The following is a 26,330-nucleotide window of genomic DNA, read 5'->3' on the forward strand; positions in this document are numbered from 1 at the left end:
ACCCGGCAAAGCCTGGGCCGTAGACCTTCAAAAGCCTCAGACATGGCTGTACCCGCAGTCTCTCCCGACGTCGAGTCCTCTGATCCCCAGGCCACCTCTGCTACTGAAGATGATGCTGCTCCCACGGCTTCTCTCCCAGACAAAGAGTCCAACAGAATGTCCTTTTCTTCTCTGTACTCCCTGGGCTCTCAGATATACAACAGCGCCCGAAACTCTGGTGGTCCGAGTTCGGTAGCAGGCTCGGAACCAGATGGTACGTCGCCAGCAGACAAATACACCACATGTGCTGACCTCTTGTGTAGCTAAATCTGACGGCCCGTCACTTGGAACAACAACTCAAACCTCGGCTCTGTCCATCACCACCGCTTCGAACCATGGGGCCAATTTTTCGCAGTCACCCTTGCTGTCTCCCAAGGAGTCGTCCGGCGTCCCCGGTTCCCCCACGATGCAAGGCTTGAACGGCCATGGCCACACTCCACTTCTGCAGCACCGCCGATCTCGAAGCAGGAATAACCATTCAACAAGGCGCGCAAGCCATCACGGGTCAAGCGTTGGTGGTAGTGGTAGCCCAGCCAGCGAGAGGAGCGTCATTGGCGGCAAAGACGCAAGAGACACAGAGGGCAAGAAACCTCCGATCGGAATCATAGGAGTCTGTGCCTTGGACACCAAGGCTCGGAGCAAGCCGAGCAGGAACATTCTGAACCGTTTGATTGCAAATGCAGAATTCGAGGTCATTATTTTCGGAGACAAGGTCATTCTGGACGAAGAGGTTGAGAATTGGCCCATTTGTGATTTCCTCATCTCCTTCTTCTCCGACGGCTTCCCTCTGGATAAAGCCATAGCTTATGCAAAGCTGAGGAAGCCCTTCTGTGTCAACGATTTGCCCATGCAGACTGTGCTCTGGGACCGCCGCATCTGTCTCCGAATCCTCGACAAGCTAAATGTCCCAACGCCAAGACGAGTCGAAGTCAACCGAGACGGTGGCCCAAGTCTTCCCTCCGCCGAGCTGGCCCACCTCATGTACGAAAAGACCGGTGTGAGGCTCGAAGGCCGTGAAGACGGGACGGGTGGTGGTCTGCCGCCCCCAAAAAAGGTCGAGATGTTCGAGGACAATGACGTCATTTGCGTCGACGGTCGAAAGCTCAAGAAGCCCTTTGTCGAGAAACCCGTCAGCGGAGAAGACCACAATATCCACATTTACTTTCCCAAGGCCAGCGGTGGTGGCGGACGACGACTTTTCAGAAAGGTCAACAACAAGAGCTCTGAAAAGGACGAGACCCTCAACGTGCCGAGGTCAATCACCGATCAACACAGCAGTTATATCTACGAGCAGTTCCTCAGGGTGGAAAATGCCGAGGACGTCAAAGCTTACACCGTCGGGCCAGACTTTTGTCATGCCGAGACTAGAAAGTCACCTGTCGTCGATGGCATCGTCAAGCGGAACCCCAACGGCAAGGAAATCAGATACGTCACCAGCCTTACCAAGGAGGAGGCGGCCATTGCATCAAGAATCTCTGAAGGATTCGGGCAGCGCGTTTGCGGCTTCGATTTGCTTCGGACGGGAGATAAGAGCTACGTCATTGACGTGAATGGATGGAGCTTTGTCAAGGACAACAACGACTACTATGACAAGTGTGCGAGCATTCTCAAGCAAATGTTTGTTCGCGAGAAGCAGCGCCGCGAGGGTATGCAACCGCCAGCCCAGCTGCCACCTTCCGAGCCGCTAGATCCCCAGGGATCCGAAAAGTCTTCGCAGCGCAAGAACACCTTGTCTGCACACCGCGCCCAACTAAAATCAATTCTCAAGTCTCCTAGCGTTTCAAGGATCGCTCACCATGTGCACCACAGGGAGCACAGGGAGCATGGGCATGGCCATGTTTCGGCATCACCGGATCTTTCTTCAGCCCCAACTCCCATAGCATCTTCACCAAGCGCTGAGAAGATCATTGACTTCAGGACTGACTCTCCAGGTCTGGCAGCTCCAGAAATGCTTCCGCCACCTGCCATGCCTACAGCAACAGCGACACTCAACAACGAGAAGGAAAAGACGGCTCCTGTCCCTGCCCCAGCATCAAAAGCCCAGTGGAAGCTCAAAGGCTTGGTTTCGGTAATTCGCCACGCGGACAGGACCCCAAAGCAAAAGATCAAATACAGCTTTCACACGAAGCCTTTTATCGAGCTTTTGAAAGGCCACCAGGAGGAAGTTCTTCTGACGGGCGAGGCTGCTCTGCAAAGTGTTCAAGACGCTGTCTCTCGAGCGTTTGAAGAGGGTGAAGAAGACCACGAAAAACTTTCGAGCCTGAGGAACGCGCTGAACAAGCGCATCGGCTGGCCTGGTACAAAGGTTCAAATAAAGCCCATGTTTCGCAAGCGAAAGAAGGAAGAGATGTCTCCTGAGCTTCTGGCTGAGATCCAAGCAGAGAGCGACAATGATAAAATGAAGGAAGATAACCCGCCACCAACTGATCCAGAAAAACTCAAAGAATGGAAGGAAAAGAGGAGTGATTCCCTGTCCGGTGTCACCATGTCCAGGATCGCGGCCGCCGAAAACAATCTGGTCCTCGACAAGCTTCAGTTGATTATCAAATGGGGTGGAGAGCCTACCCATTCGGCACGTTACCAGGCACATGATTTGGGAGAGAACATTAGGAACGACATGCTCTTGATGAATCGCGAGGCTTTGGACGACGTGCGAGTCTTTAGCAGCTCGGAGCGCCGTTCTACGACAAGCGCTCAGATATTTGCGACAACGTTTCTCAATCAAGAGCTTGCACCAGATTTCATCACGGTGCGGAAAGATCTTCTTGACGACTCGAACGCAGCCAAAGATGAAATGGACAAGGTGAAGAAGAAGCTCAAGATCCTGCTCCGGTCGGGGCACAAGGCTCCGCCTCAATTCGCTTGGCCTGAAAACATGCCAGAGCCCTTCATCGTCGTCCGCCGTGTGGTGGAGCTGATGAAGTTCCACCGCGAGGTCATGCGTCACAACTTTATGAAGCTGCGGAGCGATGCCGTCTCCTCGCTCAACGCAGTGTCGAAGGGGCCGATTGATGGAACGAATGGCACCAATGGAAGCTCAGCGGGGACTCCTACCGTAGCAAGTGCTGTACAGGCCCGTTGGTGCAGCGGTGAAGACCCCCAGCTGTTCAGAGAACGCTGGGAGAAGCTTTTCAAGGAGTTCTGCGACGAGGAAAAGGTTGATCCTAGCAAGATTTCGGAACTCTACGACACTATGAAATTTGACGCCCTCCACAACCGGCAATTCCTCGAGTGGGTCTTCACTCCCGACTTCAGCATGCTCGAAGAAGAAACTCTCGACGAGACTGCTTGGAAGGACACGGCAACGAGCAGCGCCAAGTCTACTGAGCCTTCGAGCCCGTCTGAGGTTGTCCACGAGAGCAAGGAACACAATTATGACAAGGGTAGCATTTCGCACCGTATTGGCTTCAGGAGGCGGTCCGAGGCGGTTCCTCCAGTCAGGATCAAGGAAGCCAGTCCGGCCCCAGAGTCGTACTTTAACCTCTTTGAAGGTGTTGGCAATGGACCGTCGAAAGCAAAGACGGATGCTCGTTTGGAGCGATTGCGTGAGCTCTACAAGCTTTGCAAAGTCCTCTTCGATTACATTGGTCCTCAGGAATATGGCATAACGGACGCTGAGAAGCTGGAGATCGGCCTATTGACTTCGCTGCCTTTGCTGAAGGAGATCGTCAAGGACCTCGAGGAAGTGCAGGCATCAGAGGAAGCAAAGGCCTTTTTCTACTTCACCAAGGAGTCGCACATCTACACCTTGCTTAATTGCATTCTCGAAGGTGGCATCCAAACCAAGATCAAGCGCAACGCCATCCCGGAGCTTGACTACCTGTCGCAGATTTGCTTCGAGCTGTTTGAGTCACAGAACCCGACAGCCGAGGACGAACCCTCGTCGTTCAACTACTCGATCAGGATCAGCCTTTCGCCCGGCTGCCACACTTTTGACCCGCTCGACATGTAAGTTCTCCCAATTCCTACTTGTTGGAGAAAATAAGACTGACCCTGTGCAGCCAACTCGACAGCAAACACTGCATCGGCATCGCCCAGCGCCGCTCCCTCACCTCGCACCACGATTGGAAGGATGTCATTGGCACGCTTCGCGCCAAATTTCACAGGTACGGATTTTCCCGCTTCACTTTCCTCATTTCCCTTAATGCATGTCGCCCGCACTGCTTCCTCATGTCTCTTTGATCGCAACTGACTGTGCCTCTCGCAGCGTCAAACTCCCCAAATCCTTCATCGCAATCAACCTGTCCGAAAAGGTTCCCCAAGCTTTTGGACAGCATGCACCGTCGGATGAAATCACCAGCGTTGATGAAGAGGTGGAGAAGATGGAGAAGCTCGGAGAGGCATCGCGCGGTGACACGGATGCTCCTGGCGAGGAGGAGGAAGTCACTTTCGAACGCCTGCAGGAGCCGGAGTCGGAGCCTTGATGGCCTGCGCTGATGTTGCCGGCGTTGTCGTCATTCCTCTTTTGCGCATCGTCGTTGAGTTCCAAAGGCTTTTTCGCTCATTGCACTCGTCGCTTTTCCTTGCTCTCTTTCGTAAGTTCTCATTGCACACACTGGTCTGTTCAAGGTACATAGGGAGATACACATCATTCCAGTGGGGTAAGGAATTAGAAAAGGGGATGGGGAGCAATCACTGGCGTCCATTATTTGGTTTCGCGTTCGCCGGCTGTGCACGCGCATCGTTCGTCCATTCATACTCGTCTCGCTGTACATTATTGGGTAGTGTCTCGCAGTGTCTGTCTGGTCGTGTTTTTACTCTCTGTGTACTTGTCGGCGGCTGTACTATACATGCATGGATGCAGGCATTCATTTTCGATTCTCTCTCATCGCAAACTTGATTCACAGACGAAGGCAAGTTGAAGTAGTGACCAAGTCGTTGATTGCATGAAGGATATCTGCGGCATGAGCGCTTTTGCTACTCACATCAACGCATCTACCTTCCAAAACGTCCCTTCCAAATCCCCATCACATCATACCGAACCCTTTCGGTCTCGCCTTCTTATCCTCGCCCGTCACGCTCCACCCCCCCATCCTCCAATGGCCACCCAATCATCCTGTCAAACAACAGCCGCGACTTTTTAACAGCCCTCGCAACGCCATCCGGCGTGCGCCACAAAACGCGTTTCGGCGGCACAAAGCCATACTCATGATTGCAGTCAAAGACGCCCCTGAAAGCGCGACTGCCGCTGCTCAACAGCTGCCAGCGCCTCGTCGCGTCGGGGTCGTACAAGACGTCGTGGTCCCAGTCGACGAGCTCCGGCGCAATTTTATCCAGCAGCACCTTGCGCGTTTTGCTGTGGTGGTGGTGGTGGTGGTGGTGGTGCAGCCCGAGGCGGTCGGGCATGCGCATGTCGTTGAAGAGCGTCATCCAGAAGCCGAACATGGGTACGCGATGCAGGTCGGAGGGCAGCTGGAAGTAGGTCCAATCCCAAGCTTTGGTGTGGAGCACGCGCTTGCCGCTGTGCGGGGCCGGTGTTGGGTTGGGGATGATGAGCGACGTCTCGTTTACTATGTTGGCGAACATGTGGAAGCTGTGCGTCACTGGGGAGAAGCCGTCGGCTTTTGGTTGAGGCATGCGTTTGCGGAAATAGAAGGTGCACATGTGGAGAAAGGGGAATGCGCCGTGCCTTTTCATGCGGAGCATTTTGGGCATGTCGGCGTACGGGCGGCGCGTCTTGTATATGGCGCCGCAGCCCATGTCGTCGACTGAGAAAGGCTCCGGCCATGGCATGTGTACGTCGGGGATTTCGATGACGAGTCTTTCGAGAAGAGGGAAGCATACTCGCAACTCGTCTTCTGGCTTATCGACGCCGAATAGTGCGCCGCAGACCCATTTGGTTCGGAGGCTGAGGCAATGCAGACGAGGCAGGATCTTTCCGAGAGCTTTGCAGAGATGGAACTCGGTTGTTCCGCGTGGTACGCGCCGACTGCATCCTGTGTCGAGCTCCAGGTCGATGACTGAATGTGGCAGTCGGCTGAGCACTCCCATCAGGAACCTATTACTCGCCGGATAGTCCTCGACTGCCTCGATGCTGAGGGAGAAGGTGAGCAGGTTGGTCAGCTGTGGAAGAATATGAAGAAACTGGACACTGGGGTCCCATTGAAGATCGAGCGGAATCGACAATGTCTTCCTGTCATTTGGTAGAGGATACGTCCAGTTGGGATAAAATGGCCCGATGGTCAGACACGAAGGGCTCTCGTAAAAAACGGGCAGGGAATCGCCAGGTGAACGAAAGAAAACCACTGCGATTCAGGTAGCGCCCGAATCTCAAGTGGCCGGATCCAAGCACCATAAAGTGTCTGCATGTGAGAAGACACTGCATATCCTCGTGCCAGTCGGCTCCCTGTCTGACATATTCCAGAATGATAAAAATGAGTTCGTTTGGAAGCTTTCCTAAAGGGCTATTGGACAGAGCTTGCGTCGAAATGGGCGGCCTATACTGCTTCACATGTTGATAGGCTGCGATGCTTTCGCAGATAGTAGAGACTTGTTCGGAACTCATTATGATCAAGTCCGTGGACTCATAGCAAACGATAAAGAATGACGATGTTTTGTAATGCTGGTCAAATTGAAGCGGTTGTTGACACTGGGGATATTCCTGTCCAGCTTCTCGAGTCGTTAGGTAGATCGGAAACGGAAACAGCAGTCCATCTGCACTTTGAAAATCGCACCTGCTGCGATCGAGAGATTGAGATCGTGAAAACCGCTAGTGCTTCTTGGAAGGCACACAACGAGACTGCAAAGGCCGAAAATGGACGCAAAGTTTAGGCCCAATACCTGAGCTCGTTCATGACGAACAGGCACACAAGGGCAAATCTCCCTTGCCGAAAGAAGCAAGACGTAGTATGCGGAGGCTTACAGCAAGTGGGGAAAAAGCGCTCAAACGCCTAGCCGGCGTAGTGACGAGGGGTCTTCGAGAATCTTAGAGACATGGTGGCAAGAAGCATTCGAGTATCTCCAGAACGTAGCAATGAGAAGTATCCGTTTTCAACGACCAGGGACAATTTTGACAACACTCTTCCGCCGCTTTGAGCAGGAGAGCGAAAAGACGAAGACCCTATTCAAGTCATGCAAACTCCAAAACTTCGGACTGATTCGACCATGGCTCACCATGAGTTGACCTCCAACGAGCGCCTTTTCACCAAATCGAGCGCCTCATCGTTTTCGCTCATCCTCTCAATGTAGCACTTCAATACCTCGTAACGCATCAGTCTGCGCGGTGCCCTCCGCCCGGTGAACAACTCAAATTGAGCGAAGCCTTGTTCGGGAAGCAGATCCAGACCGTCCATGACAACCCAGTTGCGATGGCTTGCGGCGCGAATCTGTTGCAGCAGCGGCGTGTTGAGTGTCTTGTAGCCAAGCTCAAGCACGACGCCGCCCGTCTTGGATCCCATCCATTGCTGCGGCAGCGTGAAGTAGGGCGCCGGCGAGTCGCCCACAGCGTGCGTCGGGATGCATGAGACGACGATTGTGGGATAGCCGTGGCTCTTAGGCCACGGTTCGTCGACAGACTGCAAGAAGTGGTATCTACAAAACCTAGAGTCACCAGAATTTTTGAAGAAGTGCTCGGCGAGGCGCCGGGCATTGCTCTCCGTCCGGTTGTAGATGAAGATAGTTCGCACGCCCATGTGGATGAGCGCGTAGACGGCAGCCCTTGCCATGCCGCCTGCTCCAATGATCAAGGCCGTCGTTGAAGGTCCGACGGCATTCGCAGGAGAAAGGCCCTTGCTGATGCAAGCGGTGATGCCGATCCAGTCAGTGTTCTCGCCGTAGAGCTTTAATACTGGGCCCGCCACGCTGCGTTCGGCAAATAACTCAACCGCTCTAGGAATTTTGCCATCCTTGCAGAGCCGACGCACTGGAAGAACGGTGTTGACTGCGCCAATGGCTCGTGCATGCGGGCTTAGTTCGTCCAGGTGGTCCATGATTTCGACTTTGAACGGCTGGCTAATGCTTGAGCCTCCAAAGTACTCGCCTCTGATGAGGGGCCCAATGCCTTTCAGCTCTGCAACTTGATGGATTTCATAGGAGTGTGGTAGGCCCAAGGCGCTGTACGCCGCATTGTGCATGGCTGGCGATAAACTGTAGTTTGCGCTTGCCCCCACAATGTAGAATCGCAAAGGATCAAGGACAAAACTGCTGTATAGTGCGCGAGTGGCGGACTTGGCACTAATTACAGGAGGAGCTTTCGCCACTATGCCCTCGCTAGCCCAAAGGCGATTCGCCTCGTTCGCATTTGTTGTAACTTGGGTGAGAATCCGGTTGAAACATGCAGAGGTCCGCCCACGTTCATGGGTCGCGTACGCAATGACCGGCAGTTTGGGACCCGGTAGACGTTCAAGTTCACGGGTAAACTCATGAATGGCGAATGTGTCGTCCAATGATTCACCAGGCTTCGTGAACCGGACCATATCGCATCCATAGTCTTGAGCCCGTTTGTAGGCTTCGATCAAGCTCTCATCACCCCATGGTCTTCCTTGAATGTCGTGTTCGCCGACATGCCCAATGAGCACTGCCTTTTTTTTCGTTTTGACAATCCCCTCAAGGGCGATGCAGCCGCCCTTCTGCATGCTTGTTTGTCCAATGTCAAAGGTGATGTATTCGGGGCACATGGTTAGAATCAAGCCAACAATCCGAAAATACCAACTAGCGTCGTGTCTGAGAATGAGTGGGTCGACGTGGAAGAGGATGGGGAGCGAAGTGCTGCCGCTCCGAGCCCGCGAAATGGCTTTTGAAAGAGATTTTGTGAGTTCTTGACTCCGTTGTCGATCCGTGTATTCCCAATACTTCTCGTCCAGCACAATCTCCAGGGCATCAGCGCCCACCGTCAGGGCATCCAGGTCAGAGATAGCCTCAAGTTCAGAGAATCGGACGGAGGCAGCGTATGTCCAGGGCCGCAGGTGGGCAGCAATACCGGAAAGAGAGGGATCCATATGATGTGATACAGCTCCAGGGGTTACTAGTGAGATGAATTTCAAGAAGTGCGTTTCCACGTTCTTGAGCGCAAGGAATGGTGGAAGAGAGAATCGAGCGGAATGAGAGTCCGCAACAGCTTTTGGTGGTCCCGTATGGAGGTCACCATGTGGGAGGGATGGTAATTGGGAGGGTGCGTTGTAAAACTCAAAACTGGAGCAGGACCTCATGACTTCCTCTGCAGCGCGGAGAATGTTTTGGAATCTCGCACTATCTGAGATTCCGAGGTAATCTTGAATGCTTTGCGAATCTCTGACAACGTGGATGACGGGATGCGTTGCCGCGTATTGCTGGAGGTACTTTTGAACATTTTGTTCCATCGAGCTCATGCTACAGATGAGGATGCTCTCTTTCTCATAGGCCTCGAACAGTGACTTCATAATTTGCAAATATCGTAAGCCATGCTGGGCGGCGCCATGTCTTTTCCTATAGCTGGAGCCGCTTTCTCCAGTTGCATCGTTAAAGGCTTGGTCGACGTCAATGACTCGTCTTTGGTAGGCACGAGAAGCGATAACTGCCAAGGTAGATTTTCCGGTTCCACGGAAGCCCACGAGAACGATTGAGGCATCCGGAGAGAAAGATGTCGACGCGGCGGGCGGCGTCTGGTCCTGGAGAGCCTCTGGAGGAGTACTCGGGGGTCTGCTGCCAGGCACATGGCGGGACTTTGCTTGGCCGTCGTCGTCGGCAACGTGTTCATGTAGACCAGGTTCTTGAGGAATCTGTCGATGCATTGGCGGGTGGTGATGATGCAGTCTGACGCATTTCTTTTTTGGAAGTTCGTTGCTCAATGTTGCTGGGTGCAGTCGCTTGGAGCCTATGCCGACGGCGTCCATGGTGATGAGGCAGGTTGAGAGAGTCGGAAACTTGTGCGCGAGGTCGGATTTCCACAGGCCTTGTCTACGGCCTCATTTCGAGTCTGGCGTAACAGAAGGCGGCCAGTGTGTGGTCAGGTGGGAAGTAAGATGGGGCCTTCGGCAGGGCAAGAGTTCGTATGGAGCATTGAATGGGCCTTGGTGATGGCACAGACGCGAGGCCTGCCAGGAAGATGTGCAATGCAGGGAGAAAAGGGAAATCGAGGCGCGAGATGTCGAGGTGAGTGGGTGGATAAGACAATAGCCGCTGGGGGGGAGTGGGAGGTGCACAACGGCCCGACCAACTTCCCCAGGTCTCCACTCCTCACCCCGCATGATGGAATCACCACAGCAAAACTGACCCCGACTCTCCACGATCCCCGTGATGCCCACTCTTCTCAGCCAAATGGTGAGTCTCCCGTCTCCAATTGCGCCCAAACAAATCTTGCTGACCCAGTTCAACAGCGTTCAACATTCTGCCAGCCGCCCACTTCTGAAAAGCTGGGTACAAGGCCATACCACAGCAAACTTCCGCAGTTGCAACCGCATGTTCTTGGCGCCTGTCATTACAGTTGTATCGCAGGTGCACCATGGCAGGCACTGACGGTGTCGAGAGAGGGAAAAGGAAAGGCACCAATGCCGCCGGACCCACGGATGCACAAGCGAGACAAGAAAACCCAGCGCCCGCCAAACGACAGCGTGTCTCAAGAGCCTGCGATCAGTGTCGAGCTGCTCGCGAAAAGTGCGATGGCATCCAGCCCATTTGTTTTACCTGCGCATCTTCAAACCGCAACTGCTCCTACACGGCCAACCCCAAAAAGCGTGGCATTCAGCCCGGATACATACGAACCCTGGAGCTAGCCCTGGCCTGGACCTTTTCAAAAGACCCAGAAGCTGAGGATGCTTTGGTATCTTTTCTCAACCAGTCCGACGGCCGCGCCCTCCTCCTTGGCAAAGACAGTGACGACTCTAATAAGCTGCATAGAAAATGGAGAAGAAGCAGCTTTTGCAAGAACATCGACAAGGTCTTGTCTGGCACAGATGTGGTCCCTGACGCCGACAGACCCCTTTCGCCGACATCGCCAGACGACGAAAAGCCAGATGATGATGATTTTGCTGCCCATAACTCTGTTCAATCGCCCAATGTGACGACGCAGAGTTTGTCTTTGAACCCTGCAGCTCCCAAAAACTTTGGTGATGGAGCCTCGCATCTGGGGTCGCCGAGCAAGTATCAGGGGTTCGAAATCAGATCGTCCTTGTCGCCCGCCAGTCCCACCAAACTTAGGTTGCCATCCAACCTGTGGAGACTCTTTGACGTTTATTTTGCATATACCCACAGCTGGTTTCCTGTCGCCGAAAAGCACGACATACTCAAGATATCCTACTCCTATCCAGAGGAGGGTCTCGACTTGAGCTCAAGAGGGACGGGGACAGGGGACCACGCTGAGCTATGGGCAATTCTTGCCATCGCATCAGTCCAGGAGTATGCTGCAAGTTCAAACAACACCCAACCGGAACCAACAAAAGACAGCTCCTATTTACAACCCAACGACATCTACAACGCAGCCAGAGACTTGATCCCCGTTGAGCAAGGGACTCATGAAATAGGCCACGTCAAGGCACTCTTACTACTCGCTCTGGTCAACATTGGAGCAGATCGGTCACGAGCAGCTTGGCTCCAGATTGGATATGCTATTCGCATAGGAATGCTCCTCGGCCTGCACAGTAGCACTCAACGGACAGAAAATTTTCCGTTTTCAGAAGAACGGGATCCCCGGGAGAGGCACGTGTTTCTGGCATGTTTCGCGCTGGACACAATTGTATCGGCGCACCTGGGTCGAGAGCCAATTTTAAAAAGGGAGCATGTCACCCGCGTGGGCCTTCTTGCTGAAGATGGCCTGGAGGAATGGCATCCATGGGTGGGCTGCCCTGACTTCAAACCAAGCACCTCGAACCCAGCTCAATACAATCGTAGCCCTGTCCACACCATCAGCACCTTCAACAACATTGTCAGGATTCTAACCATCATCAACGACGTCCTAAGAGGCTCACTGGATGGTCATGCCGCATCAATGCACCTGCAGCAGTGGATTTCCAGCATACCTCCATCCCTCAAGGCCGTATACTCGAACCAACAGCTTCCGGCTCCCACTCCGACACTTTTTGGTCTCCGACTGATTTACCTTTTGGCTAGCATGGCCTTTGCCGTTCCCACTGCAGTACCTGTCGAAGCAGTTGTCGAGACCTTGCTCAGATACGCAAACGCATTCGGCACTCCGGCGATGCTTCCCATCTTTAGTCCCATGATAAGCTTGGCTGGACGGAGCGGCGCGTTCGAAACCCTTCCATCGGAAATTAGAAGTAAGTGGACTTCGCTCTTAACCAACTACAGAGGCCTCTGGAGAAGTTACGAGAAGCCACGAACAAGCCCCAGGGGCAACAACGCCCAAGCCTCGGCCGCAAACAACTCAACCTTGAGCGCCATTTCGTCGACGTCGCATACGTTTCCATACCCCTCTCCCGCCTCACAGAACCAGACATCCATATCCGCCTCGTACAGCCCGCAGTCCTTTACTCTAAAGAACAACTCCGTCGACCTCATGAGCCCTGAATACACCCAAGTCCTCGGCAACGTCCATCAGCAGACGGGCTTTCCAACGCGCCGCAATACGATTCAGTCATTCGCCCCGCCGGACAAGCAGCCCACAGTCAACATCAACAACGACCAGCCTGCCAGCATGGAGCGCTTCACCGCAGCGAGCCCAAACGACCTCGACGCGCTGTTTGACGAGCTCGCCACCCTCGAGGGACCGGAGCGTTTGGATCGACAGCCACAATTCTTACAGAATCTGGGCTTTGCCCCTGACATGAGTCTGTCCGACGTCTTGACGCCGGAATACAGCGGTCTGGACGCAGTGTTTGGGTCGTTTGTCGGACGCAGCAATACTTCGCACGCCGGCATTCTGGAACCTCCAGGCGGCGACCAGAGAAGACCATCTGAGTCGACGTGACATGACGCCGGTTGAAACTAGATGAAAGAAAATCGATTCGACTCAACATACAACAACATCAAGAGCCTCGCGTATTCGTGGTATTCGAGCTTACTGGGTTCAGGGTTGATGAGAGGAGTGGTGGCGCCCACAGCCCTCCATGCAGAAAATTGGGACACTCTCAAACTGCAGTGTAGTCAAGGACCGGGGTGGCTGCTCGTCGGGCTTGAAAACTCTCCATCACACCTCCATTGCGGACCTCATTGCTCACCACCACCTCGCTCCTCGACAATCAGACGCTGCTCATCTCCAACCCCCAATTCATACGCATCAACACACTTCTTCTGTGTCCCAATCAATCAGTGTTGCAAGCTCACGATTGAGCCGGCTGGAGTTGCCAGATATTTGTTCTGGCTTTTGGGACCTGTGGAGCTGTGCAGGCCGAGTGACCGCATCCTACCGTTCCAGGTTTTGCATCGGGTCATTTTGCATCGAGTCTCTTTTGGCATCACAGGAAGTTGGTTCGGATGCATCGCTTGTTTTTCTTGAGCATGAAGCGGGCAGGAGAATCTCTCAGGCAAACTCCTGGCATTTTCAAATGGTCGCGAGCACGCATAGCAGTAGACATGACGGGCAAGGAGAGCATAGCAGGCAAGAATTCAAAAGCACTTGCTTCATGTGGTATCTTAAAAAAAAAAAAAAAAAAATTCAACGCTTGCTTGCCAACCCTCCGAATCACAACCGATGATGAGGCTCTGAGAAGTGATTGTACATAGGCCTTACCGCGTCGCCATCCTCGATGCCCAAGTCCCGCACAAACTTCTTCCACGACACGGCGGCCCTCTGCGCCAGCTTCATGGGCGTGTCTGGGTCCTCGTACGCCATGCAGCGGTTGAACAGCTCGGCACTGACCCAGCCCTCGTACTTGAGACCGTGGATGATGGCTTCGGCTATCTCTTTGGCGGGCAAATAGGCACCCTCGTCCTTCTCGCCGTAGAAGAGGCGGCAGTTCCGGGACCAGCTCATGCGGGCGGGCTGGTCGGCGTTGTAGAACTCGTGGCCTTCCCGCAGCGGGGTGACGAGCCTCTCGGCGTCGACCAGCTGCAGCATGAACAGCTTGCGCACGTCGACGTCGGCGACGAGGCGCTGCATCGAGGCGCGCACGGCAGCGTCGGCGTTGGGCGTCTTGCCGCCTTCGGCCGCCGGGTCCGCGTAGATGCGCGCGGCAATGTTGAATGTGTCGAGGCAGAGGCCGAAGTTTGGTCTGTCGACGCGCTTGACCACGTCCCAGCTCTGCTCCCACGTGTCGACGTGGGTGCCCCAGCCGAGGGCCTCGTAGCAGAAGCGCATCGGGGGATACTCGCGGGCGCCCATGTCGGCGACCTCGCGCAGGTCCTCGACAATGAGGGCCACGTCGCCCGACACCTGCGTGGCCGGCAGGAACGACGACGGAATCGCTATCAGATCCGTCTCCAGCAACTTGGCCAGCCGGATCCACAGCCGCATCTGCTCGATTCGGGATGCGTGCTCGTTGCGGTCTCGCAGCCCTTCGTAGTGCATGAATGGCTGCAGGCAGATGATGGTGATGCCGCGCACGTCGCACCACTGGCGGATCAGCATGGCAGCGCGCAGTTGGTTGGCGGCAGTCGCGCCGCCGGGGAATTCGCGCGCCAGGTACTCGAGGTCCTCGTAGAAAAATTCGATTCCTTTTATCCCGTGGGCCGCGCATTGGTCCAGTTTGGCGGTCAGAGAGTGCACCCAGGCGCGGCCGAGCGACATGCTCGATATGGCGGCGTGACACGGCATGGTTGGTGATTCGCAATCGTAATCGTTGACTGATAGAGCAGTGATGATCGGTGGATGAAGAGGTGGAGAGGGTCGAAGAAGTGGATCTTCTTATTCTCGATTATGTGCCGGCGGAATGTTTGGACGTCGGGTGGTTCTGAAGGAGTGCGTTGGATGGGAGTTTTTTCAAACAGCTCGATGGTTTTCGAGACGTGGTGCCTGGCCGGCCTGGCTGAATAGAAAAAGAGGCCAAAGTACTTCTTTTTGCTCTGGCTCTCGATCGACAAATCAAGAGGCCTTCACCTTCGTCAGCCCAGAGGCGAAAGAGCTGAGAGATATAGCTGGGCCAAAGGGGAGCTGTCCAGACACGAGCTCAGCGGAATGTGCATCTTGGGCCGTTCCGGCTGGCAGGAGCAGCCTGACAATCATTACTCCGCTGAACCCACAAGGCCGTCATCCAGAAGCAAGCAAGCAGAGATTCCAAAGTCAGGGAAAATGTCATCGCGCTGCGTGTGCAGTGGTTGGTTACAGGCGCCACGCACCCGATGTCGTCGTTAGAGTTGAGGTCGAGGGTTAAAGATTCTCCCGCCCGCCAGCCCAACTCGTCACTCCCTTGTCGGTCCCCGGGTGCCTCGCGTCGGTTGCCGGTCCGCACGGGTCCAGTTGCGCTACCTAGGTACTCCTTCATGATCACCTCGCGGCCCCGCCTCCAATGCACGAAGTGCTCTGAGGGAATGGGAGTCCTAAAGATGATCACTGCGTTCCCCACGGTGCAAATATAACAGAGCTGAGCAATCACTGCAATTCCCGCCCGTGGAGTCCGCAAAATCTCAACTCCACGCACTTGCCCACTTGGGCCGCCCTAAGACTTTTGGCTTTTACTGGGAATAGATACACAGAGACATCATCTGCCTGTCCGTATCTTTTCGAGCAAGGGTTTTTGCAACCCCCTGAAGATGGCTTCACAAACGCCAATTCCAGTCGCCGTTGTGGGGACTGGGCTGATAGGCCCACGCCACGCCCAGTCGGTCATCTCCAACACTTCGACCGCGCTCGCCTGCATCGTAGACCCAAATCCGGCGGCGGCCACGGTGGCCTCGGACCTGGGCGTCCCACTTTACCCTTCAATTCAGGAAATGGTCTCGTCCCGGGATAAGCCAGTGGCCGCCATTGTGTGCACTCCCAACCACACACACGTGGCCGTGTCGACAGAGCTACTGAATGCCGGAATCCACGTCGTGTGCGAAAAGCCGCTCTCGATCGACATTGCCAGCGGCGAAGCACTCGTCCGCCACGCAGAACGACTCAAACTGCACCTATTCACGGGGCACCACCGACGCTTCAACCCCTTCGTCACGGCAGCCCAGCGCATCATTGCGTCGGGCCAGCTCGGCCGGGTCATCGCCGTGTCCGGCCTCTGGACGCTGTTCAAGCCGCCGGCATACTTCGACCCGCCGGCCGACTGGCGCCGCAGCGCTGGCGCCGTCTGGATCAACTTGATCCATGATGTTGATGTGCTGCAGTACCTGTTTGGTCCGGTTGAGCGCGTCAGCGCCGAGGAGACGGCGAAGACGAGGGGCTATGAGGCGGATGAGGGAGCAGCCGTGCTGCTGCGGTTTGAGAGTGGGGTCGTGGGGACGTTTGTGTGTTGTGATGCCGTTGTCAGCGGGCATGGGTTCGAGATGGGCACGGGTAAGTGTCGACAACCCTTCTCTACGTGTCCTTTCCATGGTGGATGACGGCGCTTGGGACCGCAAAGTGACGAAATGGACCTTGTCATCATTGATTATGTGATTGCAGGCGAAAACCCGCTCATCCCACGCACGGGGAGAGACTTTTACCGTGTTCTGGCCACCGACGCCTCGTTGAGCGTTCCGGATCTGCGCATGACGTCGTATACCCCGGCCGTGGACAAGTCGTGGTCTAGCCCGCTTACTGAGAAAACGATTGCTCTTGACACTCTGCTATCTGAGGCGGAGATGAAGGCACCGTTCGATTTGCAAGTGGAGAATCTCGTCAGCGTCCTGAGAGGGGAAGGGAAAGCGCGATGCACAGGTGCGGATGGTCTCTCTGCCGTCAAAGTTGCTGTGGCCATCAAGAAAGCGTTGGCATCCAGGGGACTGGACAGGACTGTGGAAGTCCGTAGCATGCTTTGAGAGATTCTGGGATAGTGAGAATTATACGCCCAAGGCTTGAGACTTGTTCAATGTCAGCATTCCTAATAGAGCTTTGTGTTTCTTACGTGTGAACAAGATGTATCATCGCCTTGCTGTGGTTGGAGAATAGCAGTCCCCACTAAATCTCCAGGGGAAGAGACATGAGACCTCCATACTATTCTAAGGGCCTGTGACAGAAGGCTGTAGAGCCACTCATGGTGCTTCCATTAGGAGGGACAGTAGTCGTCCGTGCGCTAACGACTTAGAAGCACAGCAAAGCTTCTTCGGCTTGCTCACTGGCCACTGGAACGTTCAAGCTTTGTCGTTCGCTTTTGAATGGATTTTTGTACATTTCATGTCGTGAAGGCCGCGCTGCTTTACAGAGGTCGGCTATGTCTATCATGCCAAAGTATGAAACAAAATCAACTGTACACATATCGTCACTCTCCCAGCTCTTCCGAGCTGGATCCCCCTTCCTATTTCATCAACGTCAATTTTGCGTCAAAATCGTAGCGGTGATTGTTTTTCAATCTTCGTCGCGCACCTTCTCGATATACTTTTCCCCCGGCTTATGCACCGAGAGTCCTGTGCCTTCCACTTCCTGACGCAGCCTCTCGTCGGTATCTCGCAGCTCATCCATGACAACGGCGTTGGCCTTGCGGACTGGCTTGATCTCGAACAGTCTGTCCATGAACTCGAGCGGGACAGCCTTTGTTTCTGGCACGAGGAACCAGACGTAGACAACGGAAAAGATCATTAGGCTGGCGAAAAAGAAGTAAACGCCATATTCCATCTTGAGGAACATTTGGGCTCTGTGGATTTTGTCAGCGTCGGTTCTTCTGGGTTGGTGGGGGCAACCTACGTGAAGCGGGAAATGATGAAGTTCCAGAGCCAGTTGTTTGCAGCGGCGGAAGCTTGACCAAGGGAGCGAACCTCTTGTGGGAACATTTCAGAGTTGTAAACTAGCCGCGTTGTCAGCCGTTGATCTGAAACAGTTAATCATTTGTTCCAACTTACCCCACGGAGTTCCGTTCCAAGAAGGCGTGTAGAAGACAGTCCAAAGATAGAAGAAGAAGATGGCTGCAATGCCACCACCGTCCAATCCTTTCCCAACATTCTCAGTTGCGGTGTTGCTGCTAACATTGGCCACCTTGATATAGGCACCAATGAACCACATGCAAAGACTGCCGCCAGTTGCACCGATGAGCAGCATGTTGCGTCGTCCAACGTTGTCGATGAGGAAGAAGAGCCAGATGAAGGTCACGACCGTCTTGACGACGCCAAAGATTCCAGTTGTCAAAAATGACGAGTTTTTCCCTGTCAAACCAATGGATTTGAAGACCGTTGGGCTGTAGTAATTAATGGCGTTGATTCTAAGTCATCAAGTGTTAGTAAAAGCTAAATGAAGGGGTTGTCATTTGGGGAGAGATGGAAGAGAAGAGGAGCAAAGAGGGCATTACCCAGATCCATTTTGCCACATGAAAAGTGATCCACCAAGAATAAAGCGCCACTGAATTGAGCGCGAGCGGCCAACAGCCTCGAACAAAGTGTCAGTACAGAGCGGCTCACATGCGACTGATCTAAGCTTACCTGGAATGGCTTCCAGAAACCACGACCAAGATTGGCGCGTTGCTCCTCAATGGCGTTCTCAATATAAGTGACTTCTTCAATCATGTACACATCATCGGCAGGAAGATTGCGAATCCAGCAAAGGTTTTTCAACGCTTCGTCCCTCCTGTACTGAGAGAACAGCCATCTGGGCGACTCCTTGAGCCACAAAGCGCCGAAGAAAAGTAGACCACCAGGAATGAGCTGAATGGCAAACGGAATCAGCCATTGCTTATGACTCGGGGCCATGGTCTCGGTCAGGCCATAGTTGATCCAGAAGCCGACGAGACCGCCAATCTGCCAGCCGACCTCGTAGATTCCAACCAAACGACCGCGAACAGCAGGCGGGGCGAGTTCGGAGATGTAGATGGGCGTCATGTTGGACGCGCCGCCAGTACCAATGCCAGCGAGGACGCGTCCAGCGTAAATTAGCCCGAGGCCTCGGTCACCGTTGGCGCCGAGCATCAAAGCGGAACCAACGACGAAGACGAGCGAGAAAATCTGGAGCGAGATCTTGCGACCGAAGTAGTAGCTGCTGACATAGGCGAAGAGGGATCCGAAGAATGCGCCGGCCTGGAAGACGGAGACGATGTTTTCCTGGACCAAGGCCAGGCGCGAGGAGCTCATCTTGTCCAGTCCGAATTCAGACTCGAAGGAGGAGAGGCTCAGGGTGGTGCCAATGAAGGAGCTGTCGTATCCAATCATGCATGATGCAAAGGAAGCAACGGCAGCCAATGCATAGACGCGCCAGTTGTAGACGGCGGACGGCGTAGGGCGGTCCTCGACGACTTTGAGGATGGCCATGGTGGCCTAGAAAGACTTTTTTTTTCTTTTTTTTTTTTTCTTTTTTTCTCAAAGACTCAACAAAGTTTCGTAGTTGGCGCCAGGGTGGACAGAGGTCTTGCGGAGGACGAGGAAAATGAGTCAACGAGTGGACTGGGTGAGCTGGAGCGGGGAGCACAGAGTCTTTTTTATCCCAAGGCCAGTGAGTTGAAGACTGAGTAGGTTGAGCGTGTTCTTCCTGGCGGCGGACCCACGTGCGGCGCCGGGGAATAGCCCAGGGCAGCGAGTGTGGGCCAGAGCGTCGTCTGCGCGGCGCCCTTTCGGCCATCTGGAGCGCATGATGCATGTTTGTGGGGAAAAAGACGAGTTGGAGAGGGTGGAAGCGGTGTCGGAGGTGGGTTTTCCGAGGATGAAAGAAAAACCCCCCCCCCCTGCCTATGTCGCTTGCCTCATCCACCGTCATTCTCTACCCGAGCCAAGCGATTGGCGAATGCTGACCAGTGCTACTCCCCAGGATCCAACCTGTCAACCTTCTTGAAACTAGTTATACGCGGCTGAATCCTTTTGCTGCTTGCTGTGCCAGATTCCACCGTCTCCCTAGCTTCTGGGTTTGTCGGGCCCTTTTTCTAGGCGCAATCGCACCCGCTAAACTGCCTCGCAGCATTCTTGATATCCTCTTCTCGCTCTTGATTGTTCTTCTGCAGTACAGCCAACATGACGATCACTCCCATTCCTGACCATCTTGAGCGTCATGGCTACCTCTTTGGGCATCCGATTGCCCATTCCATGTCCCCGTTGCTGCACCAAACTGTCTACGACGACCTTGGCCTGAATTGGTCACAATTACCACTCGACTCGACCGACATGGCCGATTTTCTCGAGAGAATCAAAGACCCCAAATTCTACGGTATGTAGGTCAAGCTGCAATCTCGTATCTTGTTCATGTAAAGCGGAAGGTGCCCCGGCCTTGGTAAAGGAATTGGCAAACCAAAAGGCCTTCCATTTGGTAACACCGCCTAGGCGCCTCGGTCACCATGCCCCATAAGGTGGCCATTCTCAAGCACCTCGACGCTGTCACACCCGAAGGCAAGGATGTGGGCGCCTGCAACACGCTCTTCATCCGCACCGACCCCAACACAGGCCGGCGCATCTACACGGGCACCAACACGGACGTCATTGGCATCCGCGATGCCTTTGTTCAAAACGTCGCTTCGCCTGCAACAGTCTACCATGGCCGCCCGGGTCTCGTTGTAGGCGGCGGCGGCGCGGCCCGCTCCGCCGTCTACGCTCTGCGCAAGTTTATGCAGGCGACCCAAATTTACCTGGTGAACCGCGACGCCAGTGAGGTCCAAGCCGTCATAAGCGAGTGTCAAGAGCGTGGGTTTGGCGACGGTCTAGTGCACGTGGAGACGGTGGAGCAAGCCGAAGCGCTCGAAGCACCAGGCGCAATCGTCGCCTGCGTTCCCAACTTTCCTCCCATTACTGTCACAGAAAGACAGGCTCGCGCAGTGCTCGAAACAATTTTGCAAAAGCCGCAAAAGGGCGCCATACTCGAAATGTGCTACCACCCTAGTCCTTGGACTGAGATTGCCGAGATAGCTCAGCGAGAAGGCTGGCAAATCATACTGGGAACTGAAGCAATGATTTACCAGGGTCTAGAGCAGGTACGTTGAAATTTCCATGCAGCCAAGAAATGGCACCATTCAGGCTCGCCCTTCCTGGCGTGGCGCACTCGACTCGGTCCGTTGCTGGGCAGTCCTGTGGGCAAGCTTCCAGCCTTTCCCCAGGTTCCCCGCAGAGGCTCCACTGGGCTGTGCCGTGTTAGGGCCCCGGATCTGAGCTTTTCCCCAGATGTCAGCAAGCCACCGTCTTCTGACAAACAGCAGGATAAGTATTGGACTGGCAAGGCTTTGGCCGAGCTCCCCGTGGAGAAGGTCAAGGCCGTCATAGCTGCCAAGCTCGCCGGGTCGAGCAAGACGGCTGGTAATGGATCCAACGGAGTGGATGGGTCCAATGGAGTCGACGGGGCAAACGGCCATTGAATATGGGGCTGGAAGAGGTCTCTGGAAGCTGCTTGTCCTCCTCGTCAACAACCCGCAAAGTTGACCAGCGAAATTCGGCATCCTTTTTCTTTTTTCTTTTTTTGGGTAGCCCGCGCACAACAAGCGCGACGACTTTCTCCGTGACGCATACTTGAAGAAGCGAGGCGACAGTTAATTCTAGACACAACCAGTCGGGACGACCTGCACAAATTCTGCACATTTCGTATAGATAGAATTGATGCGAATTTCTAGATGATGACGCCTGATGGTACGGCTAACCTGCCTGTCTGCTGTTTAGCAGATGCAATCCTATGCTTACAGAATCCGACGTGTTCTGCTTATGCACCTGGTCGGTTATAGTCCAGTTCCCTGACCCGCTTCCACACTTCTCGGACAGTGCGCTCCTGGCTCTGTCTGCCACTCTCGCTCTCGGACGGCCCTGCGGGTCTGATAAACGTCAGCTTCCTCGTCAAAGAATCAATAAATCCACTCTTTCTCCAGTGCCCTGCCAGTTGACGCTTCTCCACCAGCAGGTTGGTGTCCGAGCAGGTAAAGGCTCGCCATGTCTGCTTTTTTTTCTTTCTTCTCAAAGTGGATGTGGGAGGAGTCGTCACTTACCTCACAGCCAAGTACAACCTGCTCCCCAATCGAACTTCCTCAATGGGCGCGGTGGCAGGGTCTGCAGGTGGATTGGCCGTCGTGACCAACCCACCCGCTTCCAACAAAATGCAAATGCCAGCTGCAACGTCCCATTCCCAACAGCCGCCCTCCCACCAGATATCAAACGAGCCCATGGCGCAATACGCCAGGTCCAGTGTTGCGCTTATCAAAAGTCAGCCACAGCCACGCACAGCAAACAATCGGAACAGGAAGGCCTCTCGAAATCGGCCTCTACTCACCTCCCCAAACTCCTGACGCCGTGCACCATTCCCCCCTTGCCACCTCGGCCGCCTCTCTCGGCCGCCAGATTCACAAAGCTCTCAACTTTGCGCCACATGTTGCCGTCGGGGCGGTCACGCCGGTCCTTGCCCCACTCGCAGCTCAGCACGCAGCCCGAGGGCGCATTGGCCGGCATTGGCGGCACCGGGTTGCGCATCAGCGGCAGCTGCTGCGTCTCGTTGAACCAGGCACCGCGTCCGCGGCACGCCGTGAAGAGTTGGTTGAGAAATGGCGCGTAGATGACGCCAATGGTCGGCTTGTGCTCAACCACGAAGCCGATGCTGACGCAGAACATGGGGAAAAGGTGGATGTAGTTGACCGTTCCATCGAGCGGGTCGATGATCCATGTGGGCGACTTGTCGACTAGGTAGTCTTTTGATGCGCCTTTGGAGTAGGTTTCTTCGCCAATGAATCTGGAGAGTGGTTTGGTGAGTTTTTGGGAGTCTTGTGTTTTGGCGAGTTTTTGGGAGTCTTGTGTTTTGGCGGGTCACAAAGGTGACATGAAGCTGCGACTGACTTGTGAGAGGGGTATTCCTTAACAATGCTCTTTTTGATAAATGCTTCGACATCTGCTCGAGCACTTAGCAACAAAAGCAGCAAGTAAAACGGGTATATGCCGAGGCATGGCTTCCAGGCTGCATCTTTCTTCTTGTCGGAACGACCAACACATGGAGTTGTGCATCAAAGCCATTTCTTTTGCAAGCATCGACTACCAGATCGAGACAACGATCACGACATACCTTCGTCCGTTTGAGTCACCAGGTCGACGGCGTTCATCTTCTCCACATGTTCCTTCTCTTCCGGTCTTCCAGCCGAGCACCTCGACATGGCCGCTTCGAGCAGCATTTTGCCAGCATCTTTGCCCAGCTGCACGGCAAAGGCATAAATCTCGTCCAGCTCTGCCTGTTCGACTTCGATTGCTGTCATGTTGATGTCTTGTGAGCCGTGAAGGGTAGCTGGAGGGGGCTTGATAAGACGAAGAGAGCCCTTGCAGTCATTGTCGCTTCGGTTATAGCTGTTCCCCTGCTTGGTACGCAGCTCGAATAGACGTCCTGACCCGCATCTGACCGCCACAAAGCGCACAGTCCGCCGGACATGTCCCGCGGCGCTCTGATGGCCGCCAAAGAGCCCGTGCAAGGCTTTAGATAAAGCTGCTTCGCCATCTCTAAAACATGCTCGGAGTGGACCATCATGCAACAATGCTTCAGGAGTCGACTCGACATGTCAAGGGCGTGCTCGGTTGCTCCTTCGCTTGGATTCCCTCTTCTTCAAGACCTCTCAGACAATCATGAGATTGTCGGAATTCATTCCATTCTGGGATGAATGTTTTCCCTGGATCGTGGGGATGTGCTGTCGGCGAGATGCTTTTCGTCGCCATGTCCGCAGGTCGTGTTTGAAACCAGCTCTCGCGACTCTTCAAACAACAAACATACGACCACCCACCGGTCAAGCATTACCAATCCGCTCCTTGTGAAGCGACTCCTCAACGACTCGCATCAGCCATGGCCAAGCGCATTCTCCTCATCAACGGGCCCAACCTCAACCTCCTGGGAACACGCGAGCCGCACATTTATGGAAGTACCACATTGAGCGACGTGGTCAACCTTGCGAAACAGCAGGCTGCAGGACTCGCAGTCGAGGTCGAAGATTACCAATCCAACTGGGAGGGCGCCATCATCGACCGGATTCACGAGGCCCGTGGAAAAATTGACGCCGTCGTCATCAATCCTGGAGCCCTGACGCATACCAGTGTCGCGCTGAGAGACGCGCTGACGGGAATCGACGTGCCCTTTGTAGAGGTGCACATCTCAAACGTCCACAAGAGAGAGCCGTTTCGCCATCACAGTTATCTCAGCGACAAGGCGGAAGCAGTGATTTGTGGGTTGGGAACATATGGATATACTGCGGCGATCGAGTTTGCGGCGAAGCATCTGAAGGTCAAGAGCAGGTTGTAGAGTGGTCGTGGGATGAGGAATGCCAGGCTTGATGCCAAGCAAACGTCGACGTCTACGTCGTCTGAAAGCAAACGGAGAGCTTTCAAGCTTCTAGACGCCAGACCACTTGGAAACCTTCAACCATCCGTGCCAGATAGAAACTTAGAGCATTTGAGCTCCCACTCGTGTAATTGTGACCATGGCTGTCATTACCAAACATCTCGTCGGCGGGTTATTCGGGCAGTGAGGGGGGGAGAGGCTAGAGCGGAACCCTTCCGGCAGGGTTGGCGCGCCTGGCCCCCCAGATTTGCACGTCGGTCGCCATTGGACCATTCAATTCATCAGCATTTATCATCCCCCGACGTCCTCTCATCATCATTTGACTTTTGCACTCTCCGTCCGGCCCAAGTGGACCCATGCCAGTCATATTCAACCATACTTGCACACACCGACCACTCTCGCCGAACCAAGTGCCATGTGCGGGGAGGGCGATCGCGGGGTCAAAACAGCCTCTACGTCTACCTAGTACGCGTCCTGCTGCAGGTGATAAATCAATGCCATGTCCGATCTCTCCAGCTACTTATATCCGATTGATATACAATTGAGCTCGCTCAGAAGTTGCCAAATCCGTGCTGCCGTTCGCCATTCTACAACATGGATCCCTCGGCCGTCGACATTCCGCCTCTCAAAGACTTGACAATCGACAACATTACTGAAAATGTCCACCTCATCAACTCGCGCGCCCCGGACCCACGCCTCAAGTATATCATCGAGCGCGCCGTCGTACACCTCCACGACTTTGCGCGTGAGACGCGCCTCAGCACCAATGAATGGATGACGGGCCTCCAATTCCTGACCGAGGTTGGCAAAATCTGCAGCGACGTGCGGCAAGAGTACATTCTGCTGTCCGACATACTCGGCCTCTCCCTCCTCATCGACTCGATCGACCACCCCAAGCCGCCGGCCAGCACTGAGGGTACCGTGCTTGGCCCGTTCCACACCCACGATGCCCACGAAGAGCCCGGTGGCAGCACCATTTCACACGATCCCCAAGGGGAGCCCTGTCTAGTGCTCTGCACCGTCAAGGACACCGCGGGCCGTCCCATTTCCAACGTCAAGATTGACGTCTGGGAAACAGACTCGAAAGGTTTCTACGACGTGCAGTACGCAGGGCGCGAAGGGCCAGACGGACGCGCGATACTGCGCAGCGACGACGACGGCTTGTTTTGGTTCAAGGCCATTGTGCCCGTACCCTACCCCATCCCGCACGACGGGCCGGTCGGCAAGCTGTTGAAGGTGTTGAAGAGGCATCCGTACCGCCCGAGCCACATGCATTTCATGTTTGCAAAGGAGGGCTACGACCATCTAATCACGCAAGTTTCCCACTGCTCACCCGCCTTCAATCTGCTGACTGTCTGAACTACAGTGCATTGTACCTCCGCAACGACCCCTACGAGACGTCCGACGCCGTATTTGGCGTCAAAGAGACGCTCTTGATCGACCTGGGCACGGTGACCAAAGAGCAGGCCGAGCAGTACGGCTTTCCCGAGGGCGGCAAGCTCATCACGTACGACTTTGTGCTGGTGTCGGATAAGGAGGCGGCGGAACTGCGCGAGAAGAAGGCCATGGAGGCCATGGAGGCCCAGGGACGTCACATGAAAATGTACAATGGCTTGCCTGTGCCAGACGTGGATTGAGGCTGTAGTTCGATTCACTGGTAGGTATAGAGATGCAGTTTATGATGTAACTGTAACGATTTACGTTGAGCAGAGGATCGAATATAAAATGAGAGCTTAACCCTCATCGTTTGGGAATCCTCCAGAAAGTTGGTGCAAATCATCTGTTACTACCTCGCTCAAACAAAGGGATGCCCATTCTTCATTTCTTGGGAGCGCCAAACTGTCGCGACGAGTCTTGAAGGCCCAAGGCAAAACAGACCTTGGATGGTGAGACTTCCAAGGCAAGAACGACTCGTGGCCGGCGGACTCTCGTGCCGTGCCGCCCGCTCGGGCCACGCGCAACGCACGGACTGCATCAATTTTTCAACACCAGCCTCCCAGCCTCTCAACAACCACAAAACGATGGTTTCAAAAGACAAAAAGATAATGATGAGGACGAGACTCGAACTCGCGCGGGTTGCCCCACCAGGAAGCAGATATTAAGGTAACCTTAACCTGGCGCCATAACCAACTCGGCCACCTCACCGGCATCGGTTCAGAAGCTGCTT

At 54.5% G+C, this 26,330-nt stretch overlaps 11 protein-coding genes and 1 non-coding gene across 12 annotated transcripts; 6 read left to right on the forward strand and 6 right to left on the reverse strand.

Annotated features, from left to right (window-relative positions):
• Positions 1-42: 42 nt before the first annotated feature.
• IWZ02DRAFT_491509 (putative inositol hexakisphosphate and diphosphoinositol-pentakisphosphate kinase) lies at positions 43-4,463 on the forward strand (the record flags this gene model as incomplete). The annotated part of the gene is made up of 4 exons (XM_066769749.1): positions 43-253; positions 303-3,987; positions 4,041-4,145; positions 4,247-4,463. 4 exons carry the CDS (start codon positions 43-45, stop codon positions 4,461-4,463), a joined length of 4,218 nt encoding a protein of 1,405 aa, XP_066621778.1.
• Positions 4,464-5,040: 577 nt separating this feature from the next.
• Positions 5,041-6,030, reverse strand: IWZ02DRAFT_434085 (uncharacterized protein; the record flags this gene model as incomplete). Its single annotated transcript, XM_066766338.1, has 1 exon — positions 5,041-6,030. One exon carries the CDS (start codon positions 6,028-6,030, stop codon positions 5,041-5,043), a length of 990 nt encoding a protein of 329 aa, XP_066621779.1.
• A 1,118-nt stretch (positions 6,031-7,148) lies between these two features.
• Positions 7,149-9,848, reverse strand: IWZ02DRAFT_434086 (uncharacterized protein; the record flags this gene model as incomplete). Its single annotated transcript, XM_066766339.1, has 1 exon — positions 7,149-9,848. The coding sequence occupies one exon, from the start codon at positions 9,846-9,848 to the stop codon at positions 7,149-7,151; it is 2,700 nt and encodes an 899-aa protein (XP_066621780.1).
• A 320-nt stretch (positions 9,849-10,168) lies between these two features.
• Positions 10,169-13,121, forward strand: IWZ02DRAFT_297092 (fungal-specific transcription factor domain-containing protein). The gene is made up of 2 exons (XM_066763874.1): positions 10,169-10,275; positions 10,332-13,121. The coding sequence occupies exon 2, from the start codon at positions 10,457-10,459 to the stop codon at positions 12,875-12,877; it is 2,421 nt and encodes an 806-aa protein (XP_066621781.1). The 5' UTR covers positions 10,169-10,275; positions 10,332-10,456; the 3' UTR covers positions 12,878-13,121.
• A 65-nt stretch (positions 13,122-13,186) lies between these two features.
• IWZ02DRAFT_470256 (xylose isomerase-like TIM barrel) lies at positions 13,187-14,662 on the reverse strand (the record flags this gene model as incomplete). The annotated part of the gene is made up of 2 exons (XM_066768784.1): positions 13,187-13,312; positions 13,640-14,662. 2 exons carry the CDS (start codon positions 14,660-14,662, stop codon positions 13,187-13,189), a joined length of 1,149 nt encoding a protein of 382 aa, XP_066621782.1.
• Positions 14,663-15,328: 666 nt separating this feature from the next.
• Positions 15,329-16,882, forward strand: IWZ02DRAFT_475865 (uncharacterized protein). The gene is made up of 2 exons (XM_066769021.1): positions 15,329-16,333; positions 16,442-16,882. Exons 1-2 carry the CDS (start codon positions 15,598-15,600, stop codon positions 16,795-16,797), a joined length of 1,092 nt encoding a protein of 363 aa, XP_066621783.1. The 5' UTR covers positions 15,329-15,597; the 3' UTR covers positions 16,798-16,882.
• Positions 16,883-17,114: 232 nt separating this feature from the next.
• Positions 17,115-19,587, reverse strand: IWZ02DRAFT_454555 (general substrate transporter). The gene is made up of 6 exons (XM_066767729.1): positions 18,388-19,587; positions 18,258-18,334; positions 17,815-18,170; positions 17,660-17,759; positions 17,342-17,609; positions 17,115-17,273 (listed from the first exon to the last, which is right to left on the reverse strand). Exons 1-6 carry the CDS (start codon positions 19,207-19,209, stop codon positions 17,238-17,240), a joined length of 1,659 nt encoding a protein of 552 aa, XP_066621784.1. The 5' UTR covers positions 19,210-19,587; the 3' UTR covers positions 17,115-17,237.
• Positions 19,588-19,652: 65 nt separating this feature from the next.
• IWZ02DRAFT_454557 (uncharacterized protein) lies at positions 19,653-21,465 on the forward strand. The gene is made up of 4 exons (XM_066767730.1): positions 19,653-19,796; positions 19,850-20,095; positions 20,209-20,852; positions 21,075-21,465. The coding sequence occupies exons 2-4, from the start codon at positions 19,903-19,905 to the stop codon at positions 21,228-21,230; spliced, it is 993 nt and encodes a 330-aa protein (XP_066621785.1). The 5' UTR covers positions 19,653-19,796; positions 19,850-19,902; the 3' UTR covers positions 21,231-21,465.
• Positions 21,466-23,295, reverse strand: IWZ02DRAFT_454560 (inositol monophosphatase). Its single transcript, XM_066767731.1, has 5 exons — positions 22,910-23,295; positions 22,687-22,738; positions 22,130-22,582; positions 21,849-22,052; positions 21,466-21,677 (listed from the first exon to the last, which is right to left on the reverse strand). Exons 1-5 carry the CDS (start codon positions 23,094-23,096, stop codon positions 21,569-21,571), a joined length of 1,005 nt encoding a protein of 334 aa, XP_066621786.1. The 5' UTR covers positions 23,097-23,295; the 3' UTR covers positions 21,466-21,568.
• IWZ02DRAFT_454565 (catabolic 3-dehydroquinase) lies at positions 23,296-24,491 on the forward strand. The gene has a single exon (XM_066767732.1). The coding sequence runs from the start codon at positions 23,672-23,674 to the stop codon at positions 24,122-24,124; it is 453 nt and encodes a 150-aa protein (XP_066621787.1). The 5' UTR covers positions 23,296-23,671; the 3' UTR covers positions 24,125-24,491.
• Positions 24,492-24,644: 153 nt separating this feature from the next.
• IWZ02DRAFT_297341 (cathecol 1,2-dioxygenase) lies at positions 24,645-25,923 on the forward strand. Its single transcript, XM_066763875.1, has 2 exons — positions 24,645-25,476; positions 25,530-25,923. Exons 1-2 carry the CDS (start codon positions 24,758-24,760, stop codon positions 25,798-25,800), a joined length of 990 nt encoding a protein of 329 aa, XP_066621788.1. The 5' UTR covers positions 24,645-24,757; the 3' UTR covers positions 25,801-25,923.
• A 286-nt stretch (positions 25,924-26,209) lies between these two features.
• On the reverse strand, positions 26,210-26,308 carry IWZ02DRAFT_t82. The gene has a single exon. It is a non-coding gene; the product is annotated as a tRNA-Leu (tRNA).
• Positions 26,309-26,330: the final 22 nt, after the last annotated feature.

Source organism: Phyllosticta citriasiana, assembly GCF_038021145.1.
Source record: "Phyllosticta citriasiana strain CBS 120426 chromosome Unknown IWZ02scaffold_8, whole genome shotgun sequence".
In the NCBI taxonomy this organism is placed as follows: domain Eukaryota; kingdom Fungi; phylum Ascomycota; class Dothideomycetes; order Botryosphaeriales; family Phyllostictaceae; genus Phyllosticta; species Phyllosticta citriasiana.